The sequence below is a fragment of the Ptychodera flava genome, chromosome 19 (assembly GCF_041260155.1).
Source record: "Ptychodera flava strain L36383 chromosome 19, AS_Pfla_20210202, whole genome shotgun sequence".
Classification (NCBI taxonomy): Eukaryota; Metazoa; Hemichordata; class Enteropneusta; family Ptychoderidae; genus Ptychodera; species Ptychodera flava.
In genome coordinates, this window is record NC_091946.1 from 13,027,000 (window position 1) to 13,053,567 (window position 26,568).

Sequence of the window (26,568 nt, forward strand, 5' to 3'; positions counted from 1 at the left end):
GCCCCTTTCCTCTTTAAAATCAATCGTCAGACAAACGAATAACAGATGTCTTCCTCAATAATAACACTAAATATCACATCAAACGAGAATAAACGCGGTTTGTTTCCCCTATAATGTTCATTCAATGCCCGACACTTAAACGCTTCGGTTTCAGTAACGTTGAATATGGTTTTCTTTATTTTGGTCTTATTCACAGTTAAAGCATCTTCTACTCCTACAATCGTGTCGAAACATTCGGTGTTCACTTCGTCGACGGAGTTTACATGTATCTGAGCGTGGTGACGAAAGTATTCTTTGAATGACTGAAAATTTTACTCCGGCTAGAATTCATTTTTCAACAGTAACATCGCATTATTTTGCACAGTTCGCGGTGTTTGCAAAGTTTAAAGCTCTGTGATTCATACTTTAGGGGGAAAGAGAGGCAACTGGTAATTTTCTTGAACAAAAATGATGAAAACTTTATTAAATTGATAGCTACTGACACACTAACCCTTGATGAATTTACTACTAGAAGCATGTCACGTGCAATCTTGCCCGCCCGGAGAATTCTGAGAGATCGATCGCATTGCGGATATAATAACATCAAAATTAGTTTAAATTACCAATTTCTTCTCCTTAATGTCCTCTAGACATGTTACAGCTATGTTTCTCTCAAAATCTCGAACATCTTTATCAATTTGTGACTACTATTAAAACGGCTTACTTTGAATCGAGCATGCACGCCGAAACGTTTCGTGAATGGGAGCAAATTACATGTATCTTTAAAATGCAACAAACACGTAAAGTTGTTGCACTTTTCGATTTTATCGTTGTAAAATATGGAAAGGTATGTTCGAATTTTTGATCTCTCATAAAAATTCCTAAAGGTAGACGAGTCTGCCTCTCTACTCTCGGAGGAGTTCGGCTCTGTCGAGACTTTGACGTCATCATGACGTCACAGTAGCCCCGAGACTCTTGCAACCGGTACTTCCACTTACCCGAACGTTCCGAATCAAACCTCGACTTTTGGTCTTCGGCGAAAGTATGGCAAACCGACCACAAATCATGACCTGGAACAAACAAACAAACAAACAAGGCGCGTTAAACATCCACCAAAACATTTTTTTCACTATACATGTACATTTTATTTGTGTTGACGGAACACTAAAACAATAAATAATGCATTGTCGATAGAAAAAAAAGATATGGCTCAGATTGGAAGAGACAAATATTCCCTTGTCTATATTTCCTCTACAGAACGAAGAGGAGTGCTTAAAAGTATTTTTCATTTTATGAAAGGATCTAGGAATTACATTAAGCGACCACCCTTCGTCCTCGGTGCCTCGTTTAAGCAGTGATTTAAAGCTTACGTCACATCTTTTGTGGCACAAACACCTGCACGGGCTCTGTGAGTCGGTCACTCGAGACACATCAACAAAAGAACACATCCCGGCGGTCAACATTTGGGAAAATTTCAATAAACAATTAGAGGGTGGAATTCGATGGAACTGGCTTGGTGAGCGCCAAGGTCGGTTTCGGTAATGACTCCCAGTGAAAGGAGCCTTGACGGGTTTTTGTCGCGAGACAGGTTGTTTGCGTGTTTTGCTCGGCAATTTGGCTCCCTTCTGCGTCTCGTCGGAAATAAAGAACAGACAAATAATATTCACACTCTTTGCGACATGATCGCGACAACTGCTGGGCTATATCACAACTTAAACCTCCTTACGGCAAGGATTTTCGACTGTCAGTCTCTCTTTGAGGAGACCCCCCACGACATAGTGTCATCTGAATGAACAGGACGAAGTCATCCATAGCACCTCCCCTTCGCGCCTAACTGACACCGTCCCGTATATAGGTATGCTCTCATAAGAAAAACAATTCACGTGGAATTCCTCTGCGGGTCGTATTTTACTTTTTGTGACAGTCCCTGACTCGCTTTGAAATGCCGGCATTCCCCTTCAACCGCCGCGCAAACATTTGATAATGGTTGCACACAAACGATACGAAAGTTACATTCTCAAAGATGGATACCGCAAATCTATTTTCTGGCTGCTATAAATATAATACGAACAGTAACATTTTCATCGCTTTGGCGGGAAACACGATCTAGCGTTTGGCATCTCACAAATTTTGTAACCAAACAACTGCGCATGTCAAGGCATACAGAATGGATTCAGTTTGCAACGAGCTGGAGCGATGCAATTTCATCGTGTGACTCTTTTTCCTTTTAACATTTGATAAACCGCGTGTTAAGTCTTGTATTCAACGCAATGTGGATGGTTGAAACAGTTCCTCCCCAGCACAAGTATCAACTGTGACCCGAAGCATTTTTTTAATGAAAACAAATACACAACTTTTGAAACCCAGTACAATCGGAATTCATAACTGGAGATAAACTTTGGACTTCGGCCTCTGTGCGTAAATGTCGCTGGTATGGGACAGGCCTGTAGACTGAGTGCAGTGAGCGGACATAGTTGTACATGTAGGAATCGAATTGCCAGCTAAGCCAGGTTTGTGAAGAGAAAAAAAAACACAGTATTCTATCCTTGGTATGGAGCTTGGCTTTTAAGATGAGACCAAGAAAACTGCCACAATAGGTGTGAATTACAGAGCACCGTGTAGGAAGTTAAAACGGACGATATGTATTGAATGATTGGCAGGCGACAGAAAATTGAAAACGGAGACGCCAGTGTGCTGAAACCCACTGTCGATAAAATTGTTCTCAAGTTCCGTTTTGATTTGAATAGCTGGGACATAACTCGCATAGGTTGGCCCCAACAATAGCCATCACCATGGAAACGAATTAGTTTCATTTACATCGTGGCTTGAAACTACAAAAAAGTCCAAAAAGTGTATCGGGGGAACTATGCGAAGAATGCCAAGGTCTCTGAAGGGCCCAGCATCTCACGGTGGTTATTTTTCATATTCAAAGTTGGCCCACGAGCAAGTTGTGCGCTCATTGCCCCCTGCGCGATATTCTGTGCTGCCCAGGTGTTGTGTGCTAGCTCGAAAATATCATACAAACAACTCGACTGAACACGAAACAGTATACGAGACCGTTTTTCATTAGTCTCTTAAAGCAATTCTGTCACGAAATGCACAAATTTCAATAAATGCTGACCACTGATTACAAATGTAAAATCTGCAGCACACATTTATACGGTGTTCGTGTTCGGAAATCCAACCCTTCTTACAATGTTACGAATAACTGTGTGTTGAACCGATAAGTTTCAAGCAACCCTTATTTATGGTCTATCGCCATCGATTTTACGGCCCGGATAGTTTTGTCTTCATAAAAAATGTCATCTTTAGAATGGAACTCGTATCTTATGCGTCAGAACAAGTCTAACGTACTGAGTCGGTGTCTTTGGTAGATATTTTAGTCAGTTTCGCGTTGTTTGAGAAGCTCGTTATGATTTGGGATCAATACTTGAAGCATGCTAAAAGAGTGCGTGGTCACACAAGACATGCCTTTTGCTCTTTTTACAGACAGGACGGCTCAAAGAGGAGCTGCCTCGATTTCAGGTGTCCGCTAGATTTGCATGCTAGGGAGCGAATAGCTACTGTGGCAGCAACTTGAATGTTTTTGCTGAGGTTTGGGTACATACATGTATCTAAATGGTATGAAAAAGACCTGTAGCCCTTCTGTTGTGCCCATTATGCATTAGCATAGCAAGGGAAGCCCCTTGACTCGGGAACCGCGATAAAATTTACCAGGGGAACCGTCTTTGACAAAAAACACGTGGCGGATTTTAAAACGGCGGTTTTATAGTTGCAATGTTCTGTAAAACACTCATAGTTTCATCCATCGACGATGCTTTGATGCGTTAAACTGTGTTCAAGGTGTGTTTTACTTGTTTCTCAATGCACAGGACTGCAAACAAAGTGAGATCTTGTCCCTGTAATCCGAACGACTTATAAAAGTGATACGAGCTGTAATTTTTGATGAATACTTTGTTTTACACCCAAAATAATACAAAAAAATACTCAGTGTTTAAAGTGTAGACGAATGTTTAATGTTAAATATTATCGTTGGAAACTAAATTTTAGTCCAGACCAGGATTCGTCTCTCAATAAAAACGAAGTATTTTGTAGATAATACACCATGTTGGCAGGGTTCATATTTGAGATTTCAACATAGAGTGAAGAGTGGGGAAATTTGATTTTTAGAACAAACATTACGAAAAAATTTTTCAAAAAGTTGCAGCCGATGTCCCTTATTTTCCTTATAGGATAACTGTGGGTAGGTTATTACACAGTAAGTATATTGTCGGTTTGTTAAATTTGAAGTCTGTAAAACGATGTAAACGACGCAGACTTATAGTTTGGCCATCGCTGTCATAAAGCGGAATAAGATTTAACATGAAACATGAGACCCTTCTACTTTATACCCCCAAAAAAACAAAACAACCCCCTAAAAAACAAAAATGAGCTTAACATATTTGGACATTACGTCATAGGAAACTATGCATCAGATTATATACAGATGGACTGCATTGTATGTCGGGCCATGGCGTTGTGTACACAACAATGTAAGGCCGAAATTTGCCACCTATCGTTCTCAAAAGTCACCGATAATGCACATGTCCCCAAGAGCCGGCTTTGTCCGCGCCCGCCAGGAGCATGGGAAAGTTTGCCTCCCATAATTGTCGTGAAATTTCTCTAATAGCACGGCAAGTTGCATGTTTTTTGTTGTTGTTGTTGTTATTCAAAAAGAGCCTAGAGTACCCGCACGGTCGATCGATCACCGTCTATCGAAATCTACACTGGGATTGTGTTGGCCAAGGTTGTGGGGTCACACTCCCAGTACACAGAAATGTGGGCCTGATTTGCTTGTAAGTCTCCCTGCTCCAGTCGCCTCCGTGGACTTTGCCAGGCAGTTACATCGCTTACGCTTTGTAGTTCGGAGACTCCCCGTCGAGACAAGGCTTGTTTATGTCTCTGCCTTACACTCGAGCGGGATGACTGACATCCAGAAAACGTCACTGTTTCATGTTAAACATATGCATCTCTTATCGTATAAGTAATTATCAACAGAGCGCGCAAGCAAACGAGAGAGAGAGAGAGAGAGAGAGAGAGAGAGAGAGAGAGAGAGAGAGAGAGAGAGAGAGAGAGATGTGGGGAGGGGGAGGGATGGAGAGAGAACATTGGTCCCCTTTCTAACTGGCGAACTGCTTGTTGCAGTAGTTGCTAATGAGCCGTGAATGTGGCTAAGTGAAGTGCACATAATTCCGATGCAAGCAATAGCTGGCTCACTTACCAAAGTAACGCCCATAAGCCCATGTTTGTTTTCTATGTTAGTTTTTGGGTCTATATGAAGACGTATGACCACTCACAAGAAAACAGCCTGTGACAAAAAGCGACTGTTTAAAACGAGTACACTTCTTTAAACTTCTATATAGTGTACTGAGAGTTACTGACTCTTAATAGAATGGAGAGCGAAAGAACTGCTCACGATGCAGTAAATCAGTTAATTTGTCGTCAAGAGCCGAGACATAAACGCTGTCCACCTAACAGGCACATTAAAAGATACTCTGCATGGTATGTCTTCAACCAACCGTTCAGCTTTCCATAGATCATCCCCAAATAGTCTTGCAGGCCGACAGGTATATATTTTCAACAGTCTCCGGCCACCCTCAGTAAGCATTAATCATGTTTTTAGCGAGCTATTGTCGCAGTTCTTTTCTCTATTTTTTTCTTGAGTTCAGTTACAGAGATAAACAAGGCTACTTCGCCGGAAGACATCGAAACCGCAGTGGTTTACATGCGCTTAATCAAATCACTGTTGTTTGTTATTAAAAATTAGCGGCAATTATGGCAGAAGGCGTCTGTTGTTTTAGTTTTGAATGTCGTTACATAACACGACCCCGGAGAGAACTTCTGGCAAACCACACTGCAATGCGTGGCGCAGCCATGCCATCCAGACTGGACGAGGAGCCTGTCTGATGAATGACAGAGGTGCTGAGCTCCCTAACGCGATAGAAAAGTGGAGCAAATCCGCCGAGTAAAAGCAGTCTCTAAGACCAAGGAAAATAAAAAGTTTGTTTCTCATCCTAGACATATTGCAAAAATGATGCGGTGACGCAGGGTTTTATCTCTCAGTAGTTTTTATTCTTCAATCAACAAGAACGCGGAAAAAACATGAAAACAACATAGGAATGCACGCACAGATAAATGCACAGCAGTTTTGCTTTAGTATTTTTGTATAGCACCTGCGGTTTGACTTTTAGTGCAGCAATGCACGGTTTTGACAGCTTAATATAACGGTGACATATTGGGAATGGAATCAATGTTAGTGTCAGTTATTTTGTTTACAGTTCTGCTTTATACAGCACTGTGCATTTGTTTTTCATTTTATTTCCTCATGAGCAGTAAAAAGGTTGACGCGGTGGGTCTGAATTGACGAGCGCGAGGATGAGAAACAAACTTTTTTTATTTTTCTTGGCCTAAGCGTCTGTTTACGCATCTGACGAGGTGACGAAAGGCAATTCCTCACTCAGCTATGTAGTACATACTGACTGTCAAGCCAATGAGGGACGGACTGTCACTCTTAACGCAACTACTTGTTGTTTTTCTTGATGAACTACGAAGAAGAAGTGGTCGACAGCACTGTCGACCCAAAACTTGTATGAGGAAGATTGATAACGCCACCTAAAGAAATTCTTTTGTTTGCAGTCATTGGATTTTTGAAAAAACTTACCAGCCAGCCAAGGAAAAAAAAACAAACACAGACAAAAAGCACAAGTTGACATCAGCTCAGTTTTAATTTGGTTTGTTTTCAAAAAATAATTATTGTATTTGCAATAGTGTTATAGGGACCGTAGTTTTCCTAATTTCCTCTGAAAACCTATCGGCACGTGGACGGCAAACAAAGAATTTTATTTAACGCGCCTAACTGCGTGTTTCACACACCATGCAGTCGATGCTCAAAATTTGATGCATCGTGAAGCTTTCAACTTTGCGGCACACTATAGTAAAAGCGTTTGAATGTTCTTGCAGGACACCTCATGCTAATTGGATTACCGATAGTTTGATTAAGAAAAAGCTAAATTTTGAAGAAAAAAAAACACGCCAGAAAGCTTTAAAAACGGAAAACGTCAGATTTTGTTTAATGAAATTAAGTCGGTCCCATGAGCTGCACCTACGTGTAGTTTTCTGGTTCATCCAATCACAGCTCGTCTCTCTAGTTCCCCTTCACTGCATCGCAACTATTTTTGAAACAGTATCGTGAATTGTTTCCTCTGTTATGCTGAACGCCTTCAGTGTTAGATAAATGTTATTTTGACTCGTTTTTTATCTAATATTGATTGTGGTAGGTGGTCTTAAATTGCTCCCCTGCTCTGTTTTCCGAGTGTAAGCACACAGCGTCGTTGCATATGTCGTCTCGTTGCAAACTGCCATTGGAAACCAAGTTTCGAAAATGTCATCGCGTCCAGTCGATCACAGAGTGTCGTATGTCTGGGATTTAATCTCCCTAAAGCCGTGTGAATCCAAGATAAAGAAGACACATTAACTGGGTTTTGTAAACCCTTGCTCAAGTCATGACATACCGCGAGTGCATTTCGGTGCCGAGTCTTAGTGTTTTCTTTCCTCTATCTGTTCATGCTAGAGCGTCCTTTGCGGGACCTTAATCAAAGGTCCCCAAGTGTCGGGTTTGTTCGCCAGACGGCACATTAATGGTTTGTCTACATTTCTTTCTGTTGGTGATAAGGTCACATTTTCTGGTAACATGCTTGCAAACAACTACTAACTAGCTGTGTTGTCAAACGAGTACCAGGCGTTCTCCCGAGCGCGGCACCTGGCGGGGCTGAAACCGTAGAACTTGGAGGAAACAAGAAACAACAAACTAATTAGGCTGGGCGACCCTGGTGGATAGGGTGTCATCACCGTCACCTCGACCTACCGTATGCGATTCTATTAAATCTGGATTAGGGCCGAGCTCACATTACAAACTGTGACTTTCACAAGGAACTCAAAAACCCCTCCCACTGTGTCGGACCTCTGTTATTTCAGTCCTCCATGACCTAACGGGATCAACAATGCAAATACCTTGCGCCTAATGAAATTGCAGATTTCATTTTGAGAGAGAAAAAACATGACTGGCAATTAAATCTTGAAATTATTTCTGATGAGCTGCATGGCCAAACGGCGTCTCTGATTGATTTTTGTTTATTGAGTAAGGTGTAGTGAATTTTAATTTCGGCCAAGTACGAAGTTCTCCTTGATCTTTCCTTCTAACAGATAAAACTGAGACTGTGGAAACGTGTAGGGAAATCCTGTAGGGTGTACACAATGCATAAACAGAAGTGGACTGATATTTGGCAAAGGCGCTTAAGCATTCGGGAGGTTATTGACCCAGCAGGCCTAATCTGTTAGAATTCGTCTTTTCCATGACTATATCTTCCTTCAACGAATATTTGCTTCTCTTGAAGGCGCCGTATTTCGAACGCATTGTGTCAGACATGCAGCTCGAGGTCTCATAAACGGCTGAAAGATCTCTTGTTTAGTTAATGTTCGTTTTCCTTTGTGAACGACTGAAACGACCAGAAATTCCCGCCAAAACCTTGTAAGCTAACGACGCCAGTTCGGTGGAAAGGGACTGTCGTAAGTAAAGACTGTCACAAGAAAATTCCAAATACTTATGAAGTTATCAAATGCAATGGCTTCTGTCAAGATAAGTTTCGAAACGGAGGGAAAAAATAACCGAATTACAGATAGTCTTCTAATATGTGGGAAGTATGTGGGTAACGGTTGGCTACGAGACAGACAGTGGCAGGTAATATAGATCTAAACTTGATCGATTGCTGTCCTTGTTGGGCCAAAAAAACGTTAAATAGTAAAATGATCCTTTGTTGACCAGGCTGGGACTCTTACCACTGTCTTTTGTGTCATCACCACAATTTATAGGTATTCACTTTAAAATGACCTTGTCACAAAATCGTTTCTTGCGAGAATTTGAAAATAAATGCCACAAAAAGAGATAAAGAAGACACGCAAAACGCCATCAGTGTCGATTGGTTTTCGGAATTTTTATAGACTGTATTGTTTTGTCTGTTGTAAAATGCCAACACTAAATACATTTAGCACATACTTGAGACGGCAACTGCAATTTGTTACATCAATTCAAGATTCATTGGCAGAACCATCTATTATATCCTCAATTGGACTGTTCTCTTCGACAAGTTGGAGTTCAACTCTTGAAAGAAAAAAAGACTAATTCGGAATGTTTGAGAAGTTTTTACGTTCATTTGATGGATAAGCTTATAATAAGAGACAAAGAAGGGGGCCAAATCTATAGTTTTATCAGAAATTCAAAACTTGTATTTTTCTTACTTTTTCGAAATCCTTCATTGTGCTAGCATTTTGCTCATGATTTTATACCCAATATTCGCTTGTTCTGCCGAAATCAATCGGACATTCACGAGTTCTTGTGAAATTGTTTTTGTTTCAAAATTGTAGTTAGGCAAGCTAATTTGGCGGGAAACGGTTTTGCGCCGCATGCGTGTTTTAATCGGTCACGTACTTTGTCAAAAGAGTGCTTTGCAGAAACGCGTCATTTCGAGGAGGTAAAATGGTTGCTGATTTTCGCAATTTTTCGACTGTACTTTTCCTTAAGTTACGACTTGAACGTTCATGGCGGCAAAATTTTTAAAGTTTTAATAAACATGGCGCACTTTATCAACTTTGAGATATCTTAAGAAACGTATCGGCCCAGCTGGCGAAAGCTCCTTCTAAATTCAAGAAAGGTGAGGTAATCTGGACTCGAACGAACTTGTTGTGTTGCCAAAGCATGAAACAGTAGTGTGACAAGATGGTTTCAAATATCTGAATCAAACGTGACAATTTCCACACCCTAGGTTGACTAGAATCTTGTATCTCTCAAAACTGCTCAACGGGGAACTGTAATCTGAGGGGTTGTCCCGTCTTTAACTATTTGTTGGTTCCTGCCCAAAAACACACACGAATAAAAAGTACGACTTATCCTCTGGGTGAACTACCAGCGCATACAACCGCACGCATCCGGTATTTGTAAAACAGCGAATATGCACCGCACTATATCAATCTTTTTAAGTTTGACAGGTCGAGATATTCAATGGCTGACATGCAAGACTACATAACGCGCTAAATCATAGAGAATTCACACCTGTCGGGTCGTACTACAACCTAACCGGTTGACTCCCTGTCGAAACGACTTCCTCATTTAAAGCGAGAAAGATAAGACGTTCCTTGTCTTTTATCGACTGGGTCCTCGGTGTTACAAAAGAAAACTTGTGAAATGTGGATTCAATCCTACTTAATGAAAAGGCGGAATTTTTTACCGGAATTACACGCAGCTTAAAAACGGTGAGCCGTTAGACAGCTGGTCGCGGCCATAATTCATAATGAATTATGGAAATGATACATTCCAACTTAACTCTCTCATAACTCAAAGGATCTTGTGACGCACAAGGATGTTACTACTGCGTTTATCGTCGCTCCCAACAAACCTTCCTCGAGCTAGGAACGAAATGGGCAAAGTAGATGATCACTTTTTAAATGTTTAGTCTAAAAAGCTCGCGCAGTCGTTAGTGAGAGACACACAGACACCGATGGTGCGACGGCATGAGAGCTGTCGTTCACCGCGACGCTTTCTTGTCATTCATGTTTGGTGCCCCTTTTTTCACCGCTATTCAACATGACAATGTGTGACAGTACTATCAAATTTACAAATAGTTTGTATCATTACGCTTTTCTAGGTGTGTCCGGAATCGCCTTTTGATTCGACAATGCACCCCTACCGAGGCGTTTTGCGGTCAGGGGCAGTTATCGTGCGCTCACTCAGAGACATTGTGTGAAGCTACGGGCTATGGGCGGTAAACAACGGCAGTATGGAGTAGCTATCTTAAAATAATTAGTAATGCGACACTGTGCATGATGCTTTCGCTTATTTTTATGTGTTGTTACGTGCAGAGGATACGAACAAAAGGGTGAACTCAGCAGTTAACGTTTAAACAAAATTTATTACAAAAATAAAACTAATTGCTAAGTCAGGGATAAAATACAAGCTTTAAAAGTGTACAGACTACTTATCTCAGCTGGGACGGCAAAGCTCCAGTCTCAGAGTTGTAACAGTCAGTCGGATGAATGAACAGTCCTTTGGCTTGCAGGCTTGAAGCTGCACAAAGTCCACAGTATAAATCCAGCGTTGACAGTGAAGGCCTTGAAAAGTCTTGAGAATGACTACTGCTGGAGTTTAGTAACACACAAGAGACACGATCCCAAAAGTCTGACTGCAAGCTGTGCACGTCCCTTTTATAAAGGCATGTAAGAACAATCTAGAACTTTTATTGACATGCTAATTACTGTTCTAAAATTATCTCCCTTACACAACTAATCAACTTTCCAGAACATCCAAACATGACTAATGAATTCAAGGTTGTGAGGTCATCAAGGGCAGTGACCTTGGGAATGTTCTAGACTAATTGAACTCAGGTCATGATGAGTGTGGGGAAATGACCTACATAACACACCCCCTCTTCAAAAAAAGAAAATTTTTCAAAGAAAAATCTTTCTTTTACAAATGTAATCTTGAAAAGGATTTAAGTACTCAATTTTTGTAACTTTACTCTAAAGTAAAATTTCTTGAAAGTGAACAACAATAAACTCTAAATACGAGAGAGACAGTCTGCAATTAAATTGTCTCTGCCTTTGATATGTCTAATGTCAAGATTAAACTCCTGTAACATTAAACTCCATCTTAGCAATCTCTGATTTTTGCCTTTAAATTTCTGTAGAAATACAAGAGGGTTGTGATCAATATAAACCACTATTGGCTGATTTGAAGAAGTAACATAAACTTCAAAATGCTGTAAAGCTAATATCAAAGATAAACACTCTTTTTCAATTGTAAGTAGTTTCTCTGGGATTAGTTTCTCTGGGATTTGTTAAATTTGCTAAATTTGTAAAAAATAGCAAACAGGATGATCTGTCCCATGACTATCCTCTTGCAAGTTGGTATTGGAAAACTTGAAATGGCACTGAATTTGGCATAAAGTATGCATGGCAAAGTCCGGTTATTTGTATTGAGTTCTATAAAGTCATTGTTCGGCAAATACTTGGCTTCCTCCTGGAGATATTCCGCTTTCGCAGGATTCAGTCTGTCTGGATGTTGTTCCACTGGATTACTGTCGCAGACATCTTCGTTATGATAGATGATGTTTGTCCTTGTTGGAATATTTTGGAACAAATGTTCATATTCGTGGAGCAGTTCTTTCACCTGTTGTTGTTGTGACGGCTGGAGGTGTGCCAACTTTGTAGACTCCAGCTTCTCCAGGATTTCTGAGTTCTGAAGCTTGACCGAGCCCAGCTTTGAGTTTAGAATATTATCACTCAAGTCAGTTTCAGTATCACTATCTTCATAATGGTTTGAACTGACTGCACTGACAGGCTGAGTTATAGTAGGATTATCCCTATCCAAATATGGCTTAAGCATATTTATGTGACATAGCTGTTTTTGTTTTCGCCTGTCAGGTGTTATTATGATGTAATTTAAATCACTCAATTTCTTATCAATTAGGTAAGGCCCAAAGTAACGAGCATGGATGGTTTGCCAGGAATCGGAAGTAGAACAAGAACTTTTTGACCTGGTTCAAACTTCCGTTTTGAGGTGCTTTTATCATATTGGTTTTCATTGACTGTGAGATGACTTAAGATTTTCTCTGGCTAATCACATGCTTTAGAGAGTTTTGTACGAAAATCTGACACATATTGCAAAATATTCAGACAATCATCGTCGTCAGACAGGAATTTCTCTTTAACGAGCTTAAGTGGGCCACGGACTGTATGTCCAAATACAAGCTCAAATGGGCTAAAACCAAGAGACTCTTGAATTGACTCTCTAACAGCAAAGAGCAGAAAATGAATTCCTTCATCCCACTGCTTCTCTGTGTCAAAACAGTAGGTCCTAATCATGTTTTTCAAAGTTTGATGAAATCGCTCAAGAGCACCCTGACTTTCTGGATGATAGGCGGATGACCTATACTGTTTAATGCCTAGCTGATCCATTACTTGTTGAAAAATACCAGACATAAAGTTGGAGCCTTGATCGGACTGGACACATTTAGGGAGGCCAAATAAAGTGAAAAATTTGACTAAAGCTTTCACTATAGTCTTTGTCTTTATATTTCTCAGTGGTATGGCTTCTGGGAACCGAGTTGTGTACACATTATTGTCAGCATGTACTCATTTCCTGATCTTGTTTTGGTAGGGGCCCAACACAGTCTATTAGTATCCTACTAAATGGTTCTTGAATGCAGGAATTGGTTGTAAAGGGGCCTTTGGAATAGTCTGATTTGGCTTTCCTACCATTTGACATGTGTGACAAGTTTTACAGAAATGTGCTACATCCTGCCTGAGATTAGGCCAATAAAAGTGACTGAGAATTTTATGATAAGTTTTCCTTACTCCCAAATGACCAGCCCAGGGGGTTTCATGGGCCAGGCGCAATATTTCAGCACGATAGGGCTTTGGAACCACAATTTGATGTTTTATAGCCCAGTCGTCATCAACCAAGACATCTGGAGGTCTCCATTTACGCATGAGAATACCAGATTTTGTATAATAGGAAACAGAGCTATCTGAAGTTTTATCTTCATCATCTACCCTGTCAAACAAACACAAAATATCTGGGTCTTTGTGTTGTTCTGCAATGAGATTTGATCTAGAAAATGTCTGACTTTGGTCAGCAGAAGTTTTACTGGAAGTTTCAAATCCACGAGGGATAACGGAATGATCCGTGTCAAACACCTGACTGAGAAAGGTGCCATTTAAGTCAACATCTGTGACATTATTTTTGAGAGTATTTTGATTCTCAGAAGTTTTCTTGGACATGGCTCGAGTAATAGCACAAGATGGAAATAATTCAGGTATCTCTGTTCAATTGGCTCTGGATCCTGATCTAAACTAGGATTATCAGTCACAAGTGGATTAGTAATGACCTTGTCCCCAGCAAGGTCGTTTCCAAGAAGAAGGTGAATCCCTTCAAAAGGCAAAAAAGGCCTAATACCTAAAGCCACAGGTCCAGAAACAAAGTCCGAAGACAAATAGACATTATGGAGAGGAACAGGAATGTAGTCATTACAATCTACCCCCTTAATAAGAACTTTAGAACCTGAAAATGACTTTTCAGAAAACGGCAGGGTATCTGCCAACAAAAGAGACTGGGAAGCCCCGGTATCTCTTAAAATTTTGACAGGGGTAGCGGAAGAGAAATCACTAGAAAGTGATATAAAACCATTATGAATAAATGGCTCGAAAATACCCATAATGCTAATCTTGAGAAGAATTGACCTTGACCTCATTAATTGGGGATGAGAGGGGTTTAACCTCAGAAAATGTGTTGCACACATTATTAGACTCTAATTGAGTTGATGAAGAAATAAAGCCGGTTGGCTTAGATCCACTTTGACCACTTTGACCTTCACGTTTTCTTTTCAATTTGAAACAATCTGACATTAAATGGCCGTCTTTCTTGCAATATTACAAGAAAGTGTACCGAACTGTTTGTCAGAAGGAGATTGAGACTTGGGATCTGATGATGTGGGAGTGTTACTTGAACTCTGTGAACTGTTGTCATTTGATTTCTACTCTCCTTTGAAAAATTCTTGGATGAAAAGGACGAATTAAATTTACCTGCATTGTTTCTGTATGAAAAGGACTGGGATGGTTTGCTGAGAAATGAAGATTTGTGGGTCAATGAATAATCATCGGCCAAACGTGCAGCAACCTCTAATGTATCTGCCTTTTGTTCATTGATAAACGTCTTGATGTCACTCCGAATGCACCTTTTAAATTCCTCAATCAAAACAAGCTGTCGTAATTTGTCATAATTCTGACTGACCTTTTCAGAAGAGCACCAACGATCAAACAGTTGTTCTTTTGTTCGAGCAAATTCAACATAAGTTTGATCCTTCACCTTCTCACAATCCCTAAATTTCTGACGGTAAGCTTCAGGCACCAACTCATAGCCCTTGAGAATTAATTCCTTCACAGAATCATAATCTGAAGCCCGCTCTACTGACAACTGAATGTAAATTTCTCTGGCTTTACCCACCAAAGCACTCTGCAAAAGCATAGACCAGGACTCCTTAGGCCAATCCAGACTCTGAGCAATTTTCTCAAAATGAAGGAAATATTTATCAACATCCTTTTCTTGGAAAGGGGGAACTAACCTGAAATGCTTAGTGATGTCAAATTGTCTGAAGGGAAGAATTTTCCTGACTTTCTAAGCTCTAAACGTCTCATTTCTAACTGCAGTCGGTGTTCTGCTAATTCTCTTTCCTTTTCTTTTTCCTCTCTTTCTTTCTCCCTTTGTCTTTCTTCCATTTGCAATTCTTTTTCTTTCATTTCCAATTCCCTCTCTTTCTGTCTTTCTTCCATTTCTAATCTTTCCTGCCTATCTTTCTCTCTCTGTCTTTCTTCCATTTGTAATTCTAGTTTCTTGATCTCCAAATTTGTCTGCATTTCTAATTCTAATTTTCTGAGTTCAAGGAAGACTCAGGCTCATAATCTTTTTAAGGCAGACTCCTCAAAATGGCCTGATTTAACTAAATATTTTGCAATCTTGAACTGTATTTCTCTCTTGCGCATAGATCTTTTGACTTCTACTTTAAGGAAATTTGCCAGTGCTATGAGGTTGTCTTTTCTGAGGGAATTAAATGCGTCCTGATCAAGGTCATCCATAAATTCGTCTGGCTTGAATTCCGCCATGATTGAATTTTGCTGAGTTCACAGTATACAGTAGTTTTGAAAAGGCAGACAAAATGTTGTCAAACGGCTCAAAATATTCGCTCCAGACGAGTCCCCAATTTTGTTACGTGCAGAGGATACGAACAAAAGGTGAACTCAGCAGTTAACGTTTAAACAAAATTTATTACAAAAATAAAACTAATTGCTAAGTCAGGGATAAAATACAAGCTTTAAAAGTGTACAGACTACTTATCTCAGCTGGACGGCAAAGCTCCAGTCTCAGAGTTGTAACAGTCAGTCGGATGAATGAACAGTCCTTTGGCTTGCAGGCTTGAAGCTGCACAAAGTCCACAGTATAAATCCAGCGTTGACAGTGAAGGCCTTGAAAAGTCTTGAGAATGACTACTGCTGGAGTTTAGTAACACACAAGAGACACGATCCCAAAAGTCTGACTGCAAGCTGTGCACGTCCCTTTTATAAAGGCATGTAAGAACAATCTAGAACTTTTATTGACATGCTAATTACTGTTCTAAAATTATCTCCCTTACACAACTAATCAACTTTCCAGAACATTCCAAACATGACTAATTGAATTCAAGGTTGTGAGGTCATCAAGGGCAGTGACCTTGGGAATGTTCTAGACTAATTGAACTCAGGTCATGATGAGTGTGGGGGAAATGACCTACATAACAGTGTATATGATAGAGAGAGAGAGAGAGAGAGAGAGAGAGAGAGAGAGAGAGAGAGAGAGAGAGAGAGAGCAGTAAAGTGGTCGATTTTAGATTTTACCCTTAGGGACTTGGGACCGTGACGAATTTAGTCAACCTTTCAATTAGCCGCGCTCTATTACACGGAAACGTGATTTGACAACTTTTAAGGAGACCGGCGTGAACTCATACTTTTAGAAACTTTTCCCAAAGACAAGAAACATCAATCTTTGCTCTGTTATTTCTTTAACGTTATGGAGATGATGATTATTCAGCTACGGTGCATGGTAAAGTTGCCAATATTTTATCAAATGTTGGCTATATTTGCAGATAGAAAGTTGTCAATACTTCGGTGTTTTTTTTTTGTCTTATAAGCGAGTTTGAGGTAACTGCCAGCGCGCTTGCCCGGGGCGGGTAAATTTCGACTGGGCGGTGAAATTTTTTCAGTTACATGCCCCATAGAAAGGTGGAAATTTAATTGCAATTTATGTTTTCTTTAATAATGCGTTACAGTACATTTATCAATTATCAATGATTGTCGGTTGTATTTTAATCTACTGTAGTTACGAAAATGTTTCTCCTTTTAATTTTTCTCGGTCGCAAACGATTGCGAATTTTGGTTTTGTTAAAAAATCACAGAAAGGCGGGGCGTACCGGATATACAAGAGATATAAGTATAAGAGCGGGCTTTGCTTAACTTTGGTAGGTACTTTTTCCGAGTTACACACCAGGATGTCTAGTCAATGTGTTTGTTATTTCCAACGAATTTCCTACACTGAATTTAACACCCAAAATAATGGTCGACAAGTACCTCTGACAGTAATAGATTTAAACGAGTCAGACGTTGCTTCAGAGTCTTTGTACGGACACGGGCAACTTTCTATAAAAGTACATCCCGGTAAATTAACTGGAAAAATCCAGAACGAGAGTGTTTTAATCTCGCTTTGATTTGGAACATTCAAAACTACTGTTAAGGTGTCGTTGGAACCAACGTATTCAGAGCTCCAGTAAGGTATAATTCTTTTAAAAACCAAATAACAATGTTTTGTTAACCCCTTTGATAAAAACTTGTCAGTTTTTGTAAGATACTGTAAAAAGAGAACTGTAGTGAATAGACCAGCCCGCAGATACACACTCTTCGACCGATACACCGTTGTTTCAATTTAAAAAGACTTTTCATTGTCAACGGGTTGTGAAGGACGACCACGCTATGACTCAGAATGAATACCTTTGGCAATTTGACGATTGCTTACCGATCGTAACTGAGTCACGGTTACCACGACTCTCTCGTACACCAGCTACACGAGCAAACCCATAATTCTATTTCACGGCATGTGTTCGCAACAAACAAAGTCTGGTGATTATAGAACTCAGACCCGCCAGAGACTAAGAGTAAAATATTATCAGCTTTGTAGTAAGTTAGTTCAACTACATTTGACAGCAGGCCTGACTTTTATATCTGATTATTTCAGGAATTCAATAATGAAAGTATTTTGCAATTTTGCGAGAAACGCACAAAAGATCAGAAGTGTGACAAGTGCGGTAAACATAGACAGACAGTAATCCAACCTCTTCCGCTGAAAAGGAATCGATTATTTCCTGTTGCCAAAATTCTTCGGTCCGAAACTCATCTTGGTGAGCGAAGGTCTGATATAACGAGGGTACAATCTGTTTATCGTGGTATATACCGACACAATATAATGTATAGCCAAGGAGAATACTTGACATTGTGCTTGTGTTTGGCTGATTTGTACATTAAACCAAATGAACTCTGGAACGAGGAGCCATACAATTGTTCGTTGTGGAATTGGCGTAATTTGTTTATCCGTAGCAGCAAATAGATATATGTTTTATTAAATACGCTCGCCTACACGATCGATACGGTAAAAACACCTGAATGCAGTCACTCGACATATTTATGCTCTCTTAACGATAAATACACCTAACATGGCGGGGGCAGAAATGAAAATAATAAATTCCCTCTAATTGGGGATAAAGTAGAGAAAGGTCGGTCGCATAAAATGTGACACGTCACGGACCAATGACGCCAGAGAGCTGCCGTGGCGAGAAAAAGAGGGGCTGAAACCGATTTGAAATTAGACATTTGCACTGGGCAATTTCTCGACAAACGCCGAATTAAACAGCTTTTAACATATCTGATTTCATAGCTTGAAAAGGAGTTAAACTACCCCGCTGGGTTGACATTTTTACGTGGCCATTGATACAGCCGTTTAAGTAACTGAAGTGTTTAATTAGACACTTGTTAATTGTTTATATAATTAGATAAACTGGTTTGCAAACCGATACCGGACACGCGCACTGGCGCTAGCCGCTGTCGCTCGACGCGCTAGCTGGCATTTACGGTTTGTTTGCACACTGCTGTCAGCGGAATAGGATGATTTGCCGTATCAATTGGCAGTGCTTGTTATACCGCGACCCGATCGGTTCACGCCACTTCAAACAACCCAAATGCAACAAGGAGTTTGTGGTTACGTGCTTGCGAAAATTGAGATGTGTTGATAGAAATGTTATTGGAGCTGGGCTGTTCCCAACAAGGTGCTAACATCAACAAAGAAAGTATCTAAACGAAATCAAAGCAAATAAACACACCGTTACTCAAACACTTAATACGTGATTAAATAAACACAGGCACTCATTTGAGTACGAGTCAACAAACATTGCTACTTTACCCGGGCACTCGTGGGATTTATGGCTTATTCATAAGCCTATCTCGATTTCTCGCAACGCTATGGGCAGGAAAGTTGTGATCCGACACCCTCGTTGATTCAACGTGCGCTCACTACACACCAAAGCGTCGACGGTAAATCCCCACGCGATTTTAAAAAATCCTTGTGTGCCAAATTGAACACAAGACAAGAACGCCAGTGGGCTTAACATGGGAGCCGGCGGGTCTTTTAGAATCCGGAATACGCTGTGGATAGAAAATAATTACGATGGTCGCGCGTGAAAGTGAAAGGGTCGGAAGTACTGGGTATGCTGGCTTAGAAACAATTACTACTCACCACGAATCCAGCCCAGAAAGGAGTTACGAGTAACGAGATTTGCGGCGGAATGACAAAAGTGGACAGACCAGTGGCAACCAGCACGAACCCCATTACGATTTGAATGCCGCCGCAGATGTTGGCGGCCCTAATAACACAAACTACGGTCCAGTCTTCGCGAATTGACAATTCACTGACACTGCTCATATCAGCCGAGTAGCTCGCTTCAATTCAAAGTTTGCAGAAAAAAATCTTCACAGGCTAGACTGTTTAGAGACAGAAGTTTGTTGTTCAGTTCTCGCCATTAAAGGTTGAAATAGGGACAATAGCTGGCCATTGACTAATGTCTCTAGTGCCCGAGGGATCGCCTTGTTTACTGCATTCTTCAACTGTCCTCAATGCTTGGCTTCAGTAAAATGTGCGTATGTCTTTGAGCCTCGGCCAGTGTGGTGCCCAGCACTTCCAGTTACTTACTACACGGTCTTGTATACACCCAGTCATGAAACGAATCCCCTCCGTTTATGGTTACATCCACTCCCTCAGATGGTCCTAATTAATTTTCTTCGGATTTCTCGTCGGTAGCCTTCGCTGTCCTCGCGGTAACCTATTCACACTGCTGCCTTCAACTGGCGCTGACGGTCACTTCGGAACAACCCCGGCCGCGTTTCTTTCCCCCTCTATCTCTGTCTATTCTCAGGGTCGCTTTCTTTGCACCTGTGTTTTCCTGTGAAGCAACAGCGTGACAGTACAGGCTAATAAATGACTGGCGACCAGTTTACATCAAAGGACGTACAGTCATAACTAGTAAGCGGTAAAATGTCCACGATGTTGACCCCTTCCCATCTGCCTGTTTCAATCATGCGCCGTGTTTCCCCGAAGACACACTACCCGAGTCCGTCCAACAGATCGCAGCAGATGTCTGTCCCGCGCGTCGTGTCCCCGGCGATGGCCGATTACTCTGTAATTGCCTGGCAAGCTGTCCTCAGGAAAACCGGAGGAGTCGTTTCTATCCCCGTCACCGGGGCTAGGAAATGGCTGCTGGTGCTCGCTGGATCCGGTTAATACACAAGCCTTAGTCGTTGAGAGTCTTTTAAGCCATATGCATGTAATAATAATCTAATCATATCATTTAAAGTGTAGGGGTCAACTTGATGAAGTGGGGTTTGAAACCTAAGAACGCAACGACGTTCATAGTTTGCTTCGGGTTATGATATCTGTTGACGCTGGGTTTGAAGACTTATTAAGCTGTCACCAACTGCCAGTGTTTCGCCAGATAATGACACAGGAGTGTTTTGCTTGTAGTTTACCGGGTGTATTGCCCCGTGGCTGCAGTCTACCCGCTTCGTCACAGTATTTGGTCACACCTCGTTCTCTCTGGCTTTTCTTTCTCCTTGCCCCATAAAACGCGGAACACTTCACCCAGGTCTATAATCAGCTAGTCTCTCCTCTTCAGGGGTAACCCGATACGCCGCCTCAATTGGAGTGTCGAGGCCCTACGTAAACTCCGGAAAGGTCTGCACAGGGCCTTCACAGCGCGGCTGGGTGGAGAAAACGTATACGGTTGTACGGTGAGCGTGTTCACAGCCGTGTTCCCGTGACCATCGCTTCTGCCAATGCGAGTGTAAGCATCTAGTTATAGCAGGGCTGTTTTCAATAGACTCATAGGCCAGCAATAATTGGCGGCGTTGCAGTTCAAACGCAAATATCCGTGAAATGCTATGCGCGTCCACATAAAAACTCATTAAACTTTCGCAAAACAATTTCCTAGCGCCAATTACAGCTCTTTTCTGGCAGACGCGGAGTTCGACGATGGCACGAACCGAAAACGAGCTCCAGCGAGAGTAATGGGTCTCCGGTCGTCTACTTGTCGCTGGCCGTTGAATGCGGCTTTTCTTGGCTCACGCTCTGTGTTAAATATGGTAAATTGTGGAGCGAGATAATAGTGGGAAGGGGGGATTAGATACTCCACTCTCCCCTAATCCTTTTTGTTATGCTCTTTCAATGTCCAATGCAATAGCCGTTGACTCCACTGCATTGGCACCACCCATTAATAGTCCCAGCGAGCGAAGCTAAATCGCTTCTGGACGACACAGCCCTTGACGAGTTACCCATGTCGAGACGAAGTTTTTTTTGTTTTCGCAACTTTCTTATCGTCAGTGTCGCTCATCGTGCCAGACAGTGAGAGACACAGCCAGTCTGTCCACTTCGCAGACAAAACCTGTGGCCTTGCGTGAACCCTCTTAAGCCAAAATAAATATAATATTTAGACTATTTCGACGACTTAACTGTCTTTACAAACCCAAACCATGATAAAATGCACACACAGACCATTCTTTTACTACCTGTTTTTGTCTTTTTTTTATTTGAAATTCCATGTGCTGCCGACAGGGAGACATTAAAAACTGTCGACGCCGCTATGGACCATCTCCTTTTTAATACGTCAAGCAGCACCCTGAAATTACTTCGGAACGATTTACAGTTTTGACTGAAGACGCCAGGGACCCGAGCGAGTGATTTGTGGCGACCGGAATTTTTTTTCTCCAACACCGGCACCTGGAGAATAATCTGATTCGATTATTCATCGAACTGTTGTTCTCAGCGCCCTTCTTCCAATGGGCCAAGCTGTTTACGTGCTGCTCGTTCTCAAGCCCTTACGACCGCCACTGACACAAACAACCGATCGCCCATCTATACCCGTTGCGTTGCGTCATCAACAACAACTCGACAGTGTTTTCCAAAATTAATTCGATTTATCCAAGTTGTGAACCCCGACTCGGACGGTGAATACCTTTGCATATTGTCTTGTGCTGAAGATAAAAGAACATTAAAATGTTTAAAACCCCTCCTGACTGTCAGACAGAAGATAATTATAAGGCCTCATCTAGCGATTGGCCGGCCTTTGTGGGTATTAAGATTCAAGACAGACGATACTTCCAAGTGTTTTTATGTGTGTGTATCATTGCATTTTGTCTTGGAAGAAAGAAAAGAAAATAGTTGAAAAGATCTTCAATTGTGGAGGTCATCTCGTCTATGGACGTCTTGGGATGATAGCGCTCTTCTGAATGACGCGTCTTGACAGATAAACCTGAATCAATAAATTCCATGCAGAGACATAGAAAGAGCGTTATTAGATCAGAAGCCGGCTTTGCCTGGCCATTGATTGACGCGGACCAGATCGGCATAAACGGTGTAAGCCCTCACAAAGGAGCGCCACACAAACAAGTTACATTGTCCCACAGACAAAGTCATGATTAATAAGCAAATGAGTGGATTCTTTGTGAGTCCAGAAGTGCATTGTGGGCGAGGGAAAGGAGCTCAATGCGGCTTGCGTAAGTCCCAGTGGAGAAAGCTGTAGATGTCGTTCAAAAGGGCCTCGGCACAAAGACATGCCAGGGTGAAGAATGCGCCAAAGCGGCCATCTAGTTCTTTATGGCACTTTATCGTATTGAAACGTACCCACTAACTTTGTTCGGTGTTTTCAATGCGTGTTTACGATCGTGTTAAGTTTGTGTGAAAACGAGCCCCCGACACCTGCGAAACCGTTCCCTCCTTTTCATCCGCCAACCAAAATATACACCATTCAAACTCCGTCGACTTCCTGCCGATTTCGTGCAAAGCTGCTGTAGCTGCAATAATGTTCTCTTTTCAACTTTCTGCCATCCCGGGTAATGGCCCACAGAAAATACACAAGCACATCCAGTATACCACAGAGTAAAACTGAAAAGAAGTAAATGCTCTTTTTGTTTTTGTCTTTTCAACCGCAAATCGGATGATTTCGTTTGTGGTAGAGCCACGTTCATTCACTGCCTGCTAAGGGTCAAACCTTGGCCATACCCTTCAGAGGTTCAACCGAATGTGGCTTTGACATTTAAAGATGGCTTCGAGGGGCAACCAGGTAAGAAGAATTGTAGAATAGGGGAAAAAATAAACCTGTAACGCCATCTTTCATCGGAGCGTAGACCTCGGTGCCGGAGCTCGGAGGCGTACAAATTTACATGTAATTCGTTCTTGTTCGAACCCGATTTGACTCTGAACACTGTATCCGACGCAGAAAGATCGATGCAGCGGGGATCAGGGAATTGGTAAACAAGAAAGAAAGTAGGTGATTTGAAAATTACGTGCAGTTCTAGTCCCTCCGTCGGCACATCCGGGCATTCGTCGGACGAATTCCGATGCCTTGGTGACAGGGAATAGAAGACGATTTCAAATACTTTGTAATCGGATTGTAAATCGGCCCATTGATCTCAATATACGGTGCTCTCTTTAACAAGCCGCCAACAACAATCGTCCACATTTACAGTCTACCCCAAAAGCAAAATCCCTCCATCAACCGAAGTTTGAGCCAGAAGAAAGGGGAAAGAAAGATTTATCCCAGGTTTAAAGAGCAGTATTGATGTAGATTTGAGAGGTTACCGCTCGGCGGACTTGGCCCGAAGATTCCCAAGGTCACCGATGCGAGAAAATCCGAATGTGTTGCAAATGACCGATGCATGTATTATGATGGTGTTCATCTTATTATGGTCACATCAGTGCATTTCAACCATAATTCGCCAATTCTGCGATAATCTGCATTTTCCGTGTTGCAGGTGTTTCTTCCCAACCCGAGTCTATGTCCAAATTCAGGCGACCGCAGGCGGGAGGGATGCGGAGGCAAAAGCGGGCGATTCCGCCACCTGTACCAAACAATACAACCTCGCTTTCAAGGCTAAAAGCGTGAAGATGATCAGCGCCATGTATCGCCATGATCGCCGACACAAACATCTTGAAAAAAACGTTTATGCCTAACTCAGCCTGTCAAAGCCCCTGTGTACCAAAACAAAACAAACTTAGCGACACCGAACAAAAACTTCATTAAACACAGGCAGCGACGTTTGTGAGAGTGAAATAAACCGTCAACCTCACAGACACCGGCAGGACAATAGCACTCAATTCCCCTCTTCTTACAGAGTCTTTCACGTTTTGCTTCCCAACACCACTGTTCTTATTCGAACTAAGGAGACACATTCACACATCAGTATATCTGAACAACCACAGTAAAATGATAAGTGGTTTTCAATTAACCATCAATACACGGAAATGAAAATGCGCGCGTTCACCATCAATAATTTGTTTACCACATTAACCAAGTCGCTCCCACCTTTGGTGGTCATGTTGTCGCAAAAATTATCGTGACAATGATCGGGTTTGTTATCTCAGGTTATAGAGCACACATTCCCCTGTAAACATAATATTGCTATATCAATGGTTATCAGAAAAAAACCCACATTTTAAAGAGAAATTTGGTGACCTCAAATAATGAGATAAAACAAGAGCTTTTCATGTAGTCTTTCCCCTTTTCAGCCTTTTCGATTAGTGGTACAGGATAAGATTAAACCACGTCAATATATTCGTACAATGTGGACTCAATTTGATATGCGTTACACCTGCTTTTTGACCATTCTCAAGGCAAGAATGTGTGAAGCACATGTTTCGAAGTTTTTAATAAATACAAAAAAAAACAGGGTTGATCTAAAACACATAAACAAAGACAACAATTACAATTGTCATTTCTACAGGACTGTCATCGAAGTCCCCTGCATGTGGAAAGCCGCGTAGCCTTCGATGTTAAGGAATTATGATGACAAACCATTCTCTACAAGAAAGACAGCTGCATATAGTAGAGGAGACACAATGAAGATTTTCTAATCCCTTTAAGAAAACGAATTGGTTCGTCCAATTAGACGATGGCCTTGAATCTAAAAGGTGTTTTAACGCTTTAACTTCGGAAAACAAGCTCACTCAAAACAAGGCGGTGACTCTCACCTGTACCTGTATTGCTAGCTCGATAAAACGTGTATGCCGAAAACCTACCTTTATTTTAATTTTTTTCTGGTCTCACTATTTCTCCAAAAAGTTACAAGTTTTCTTTGTTTGATTAATCGTCAAAGATGTGGTTGTCAAACAGTACCGTTTTGCGTGGTCTGTAAACATGTAATAAAGTATGTTATAAACATGAACTTCAAATGTAAATGTTATGAATATTATGAGTTTTTTAATATGCGGAGCTTCACTGTTTTCTCTTGTCGCCAATGACGGCGTCCATATTTGTCTTTAGTTACAAGTGTGATGTAAGGTATAATGACACAATTCCTTCAAACATAAAGATGTTTCTGCGTAGATACAGGTACAGTGTCGAAGATGAACGTAGCTCTATGATAAGCCATGAATAAACATGTGTGCTTTATATCGTAATCTCACATGCAACCAAAACAGGACAATGTCCAGACCAACCACAGATAAAGATTGTATTCCTGTTGGCGAGATCTCTCATGGAATGCTTGGAGATGGACGAGAAAATGAGAGCTTAAAGATATGAATATTTAAATGTTAGATAGAAGTAAGATAATGGAATCAAATATTGCACTGCAGATGTATGTAAATAAGTATGGTGAATTACGATTTAAATACTTCACGAAGGATGCTTAAAAAATGCGTCACGTAAAAACCAAAGTACTGTACACCTGTACAATAGACACGCAATGTTTGAGTGATGGGATCAAATATAACTCACGATTTATGCAAATGATGAAATTGCAAATCAAATAATGAATTCGATATATGCCATTCAGAAAAAAAATTGAACGCACTGCTATATATGTAAAGAAAGTAAAGAAAGAAAAGGTTCAAATCAAACATTCTTGCAGGCTATATCCACAAAAAATGAGTAAGAGTTGACAAGTTATCTGTGACGATTATTTCAAATTTTCATACTTGTAATGCAAGAATCCCGATTATTTCGTTTATTTAATTATATATATATATATATATATATATATATATATATATATATATATATATATATATATATATAACACGATAGCGGTATTTCATTTATATATATATATATATATATATATATATATATATATATATATATATATATATATATATATATATATATATATATATATATATATCATTCATTTTGCGGGTCTCCTGTATGTCTACTGTGTGTACCATACGCATACCATTTGGAAATAACAAACTGTTTTTTGTCAAAGTATCTGTTACAGAGAGTGCATCAATTCTGTTGGGACTCTTTTCATGTGAGGATTATGCAAATGTATGTTGTATGGAGTTGTGCAACGCGTGTTATTGAGGGATTACTGCAGTTT

At 40.9% G+C, this 26,568-nt stretch overlaps 2 protein-coding genes across 2 annotated transcripts in view; both read right to left on the reverse strand.

Moving 5' to 3' along the window:
* The window catches only part of LOC139118613 (uncharacterized), a 29,310-nt gene extending 7,813 nt beyond the window's left edge, over window positions 1-21,497 (reverse strand). Inside the window, exons 1-2 of the mRNA XM_070682025.1 lie at window positions 19,436-21,497; window positions 978-1,049 (exon numbers count right to left, since the gene is read on the reverse strand). Coding sequence (XP_070538126.1) covers window positions 978-1,049; window positions 19,436-19,621 — 258 coding nt within the window. The 5' untranslated portion in view covers window positions 19,622-21,497. The remainder of the gene's footprint in view (window positions 1-977; window positions 1,050-19,435) is intronic.
* The window catches only part of LOC139118616 (alpha-1,2-mannosyltransferase ALG9-like), a 513,500-nt gene that overhangs the window by 455,133 nt on the left and 31,799 nt on the right, over window positions 1-26,568 (reverse strand). The gene's annotated exons all lie outside the window — the stretch shown is intronic.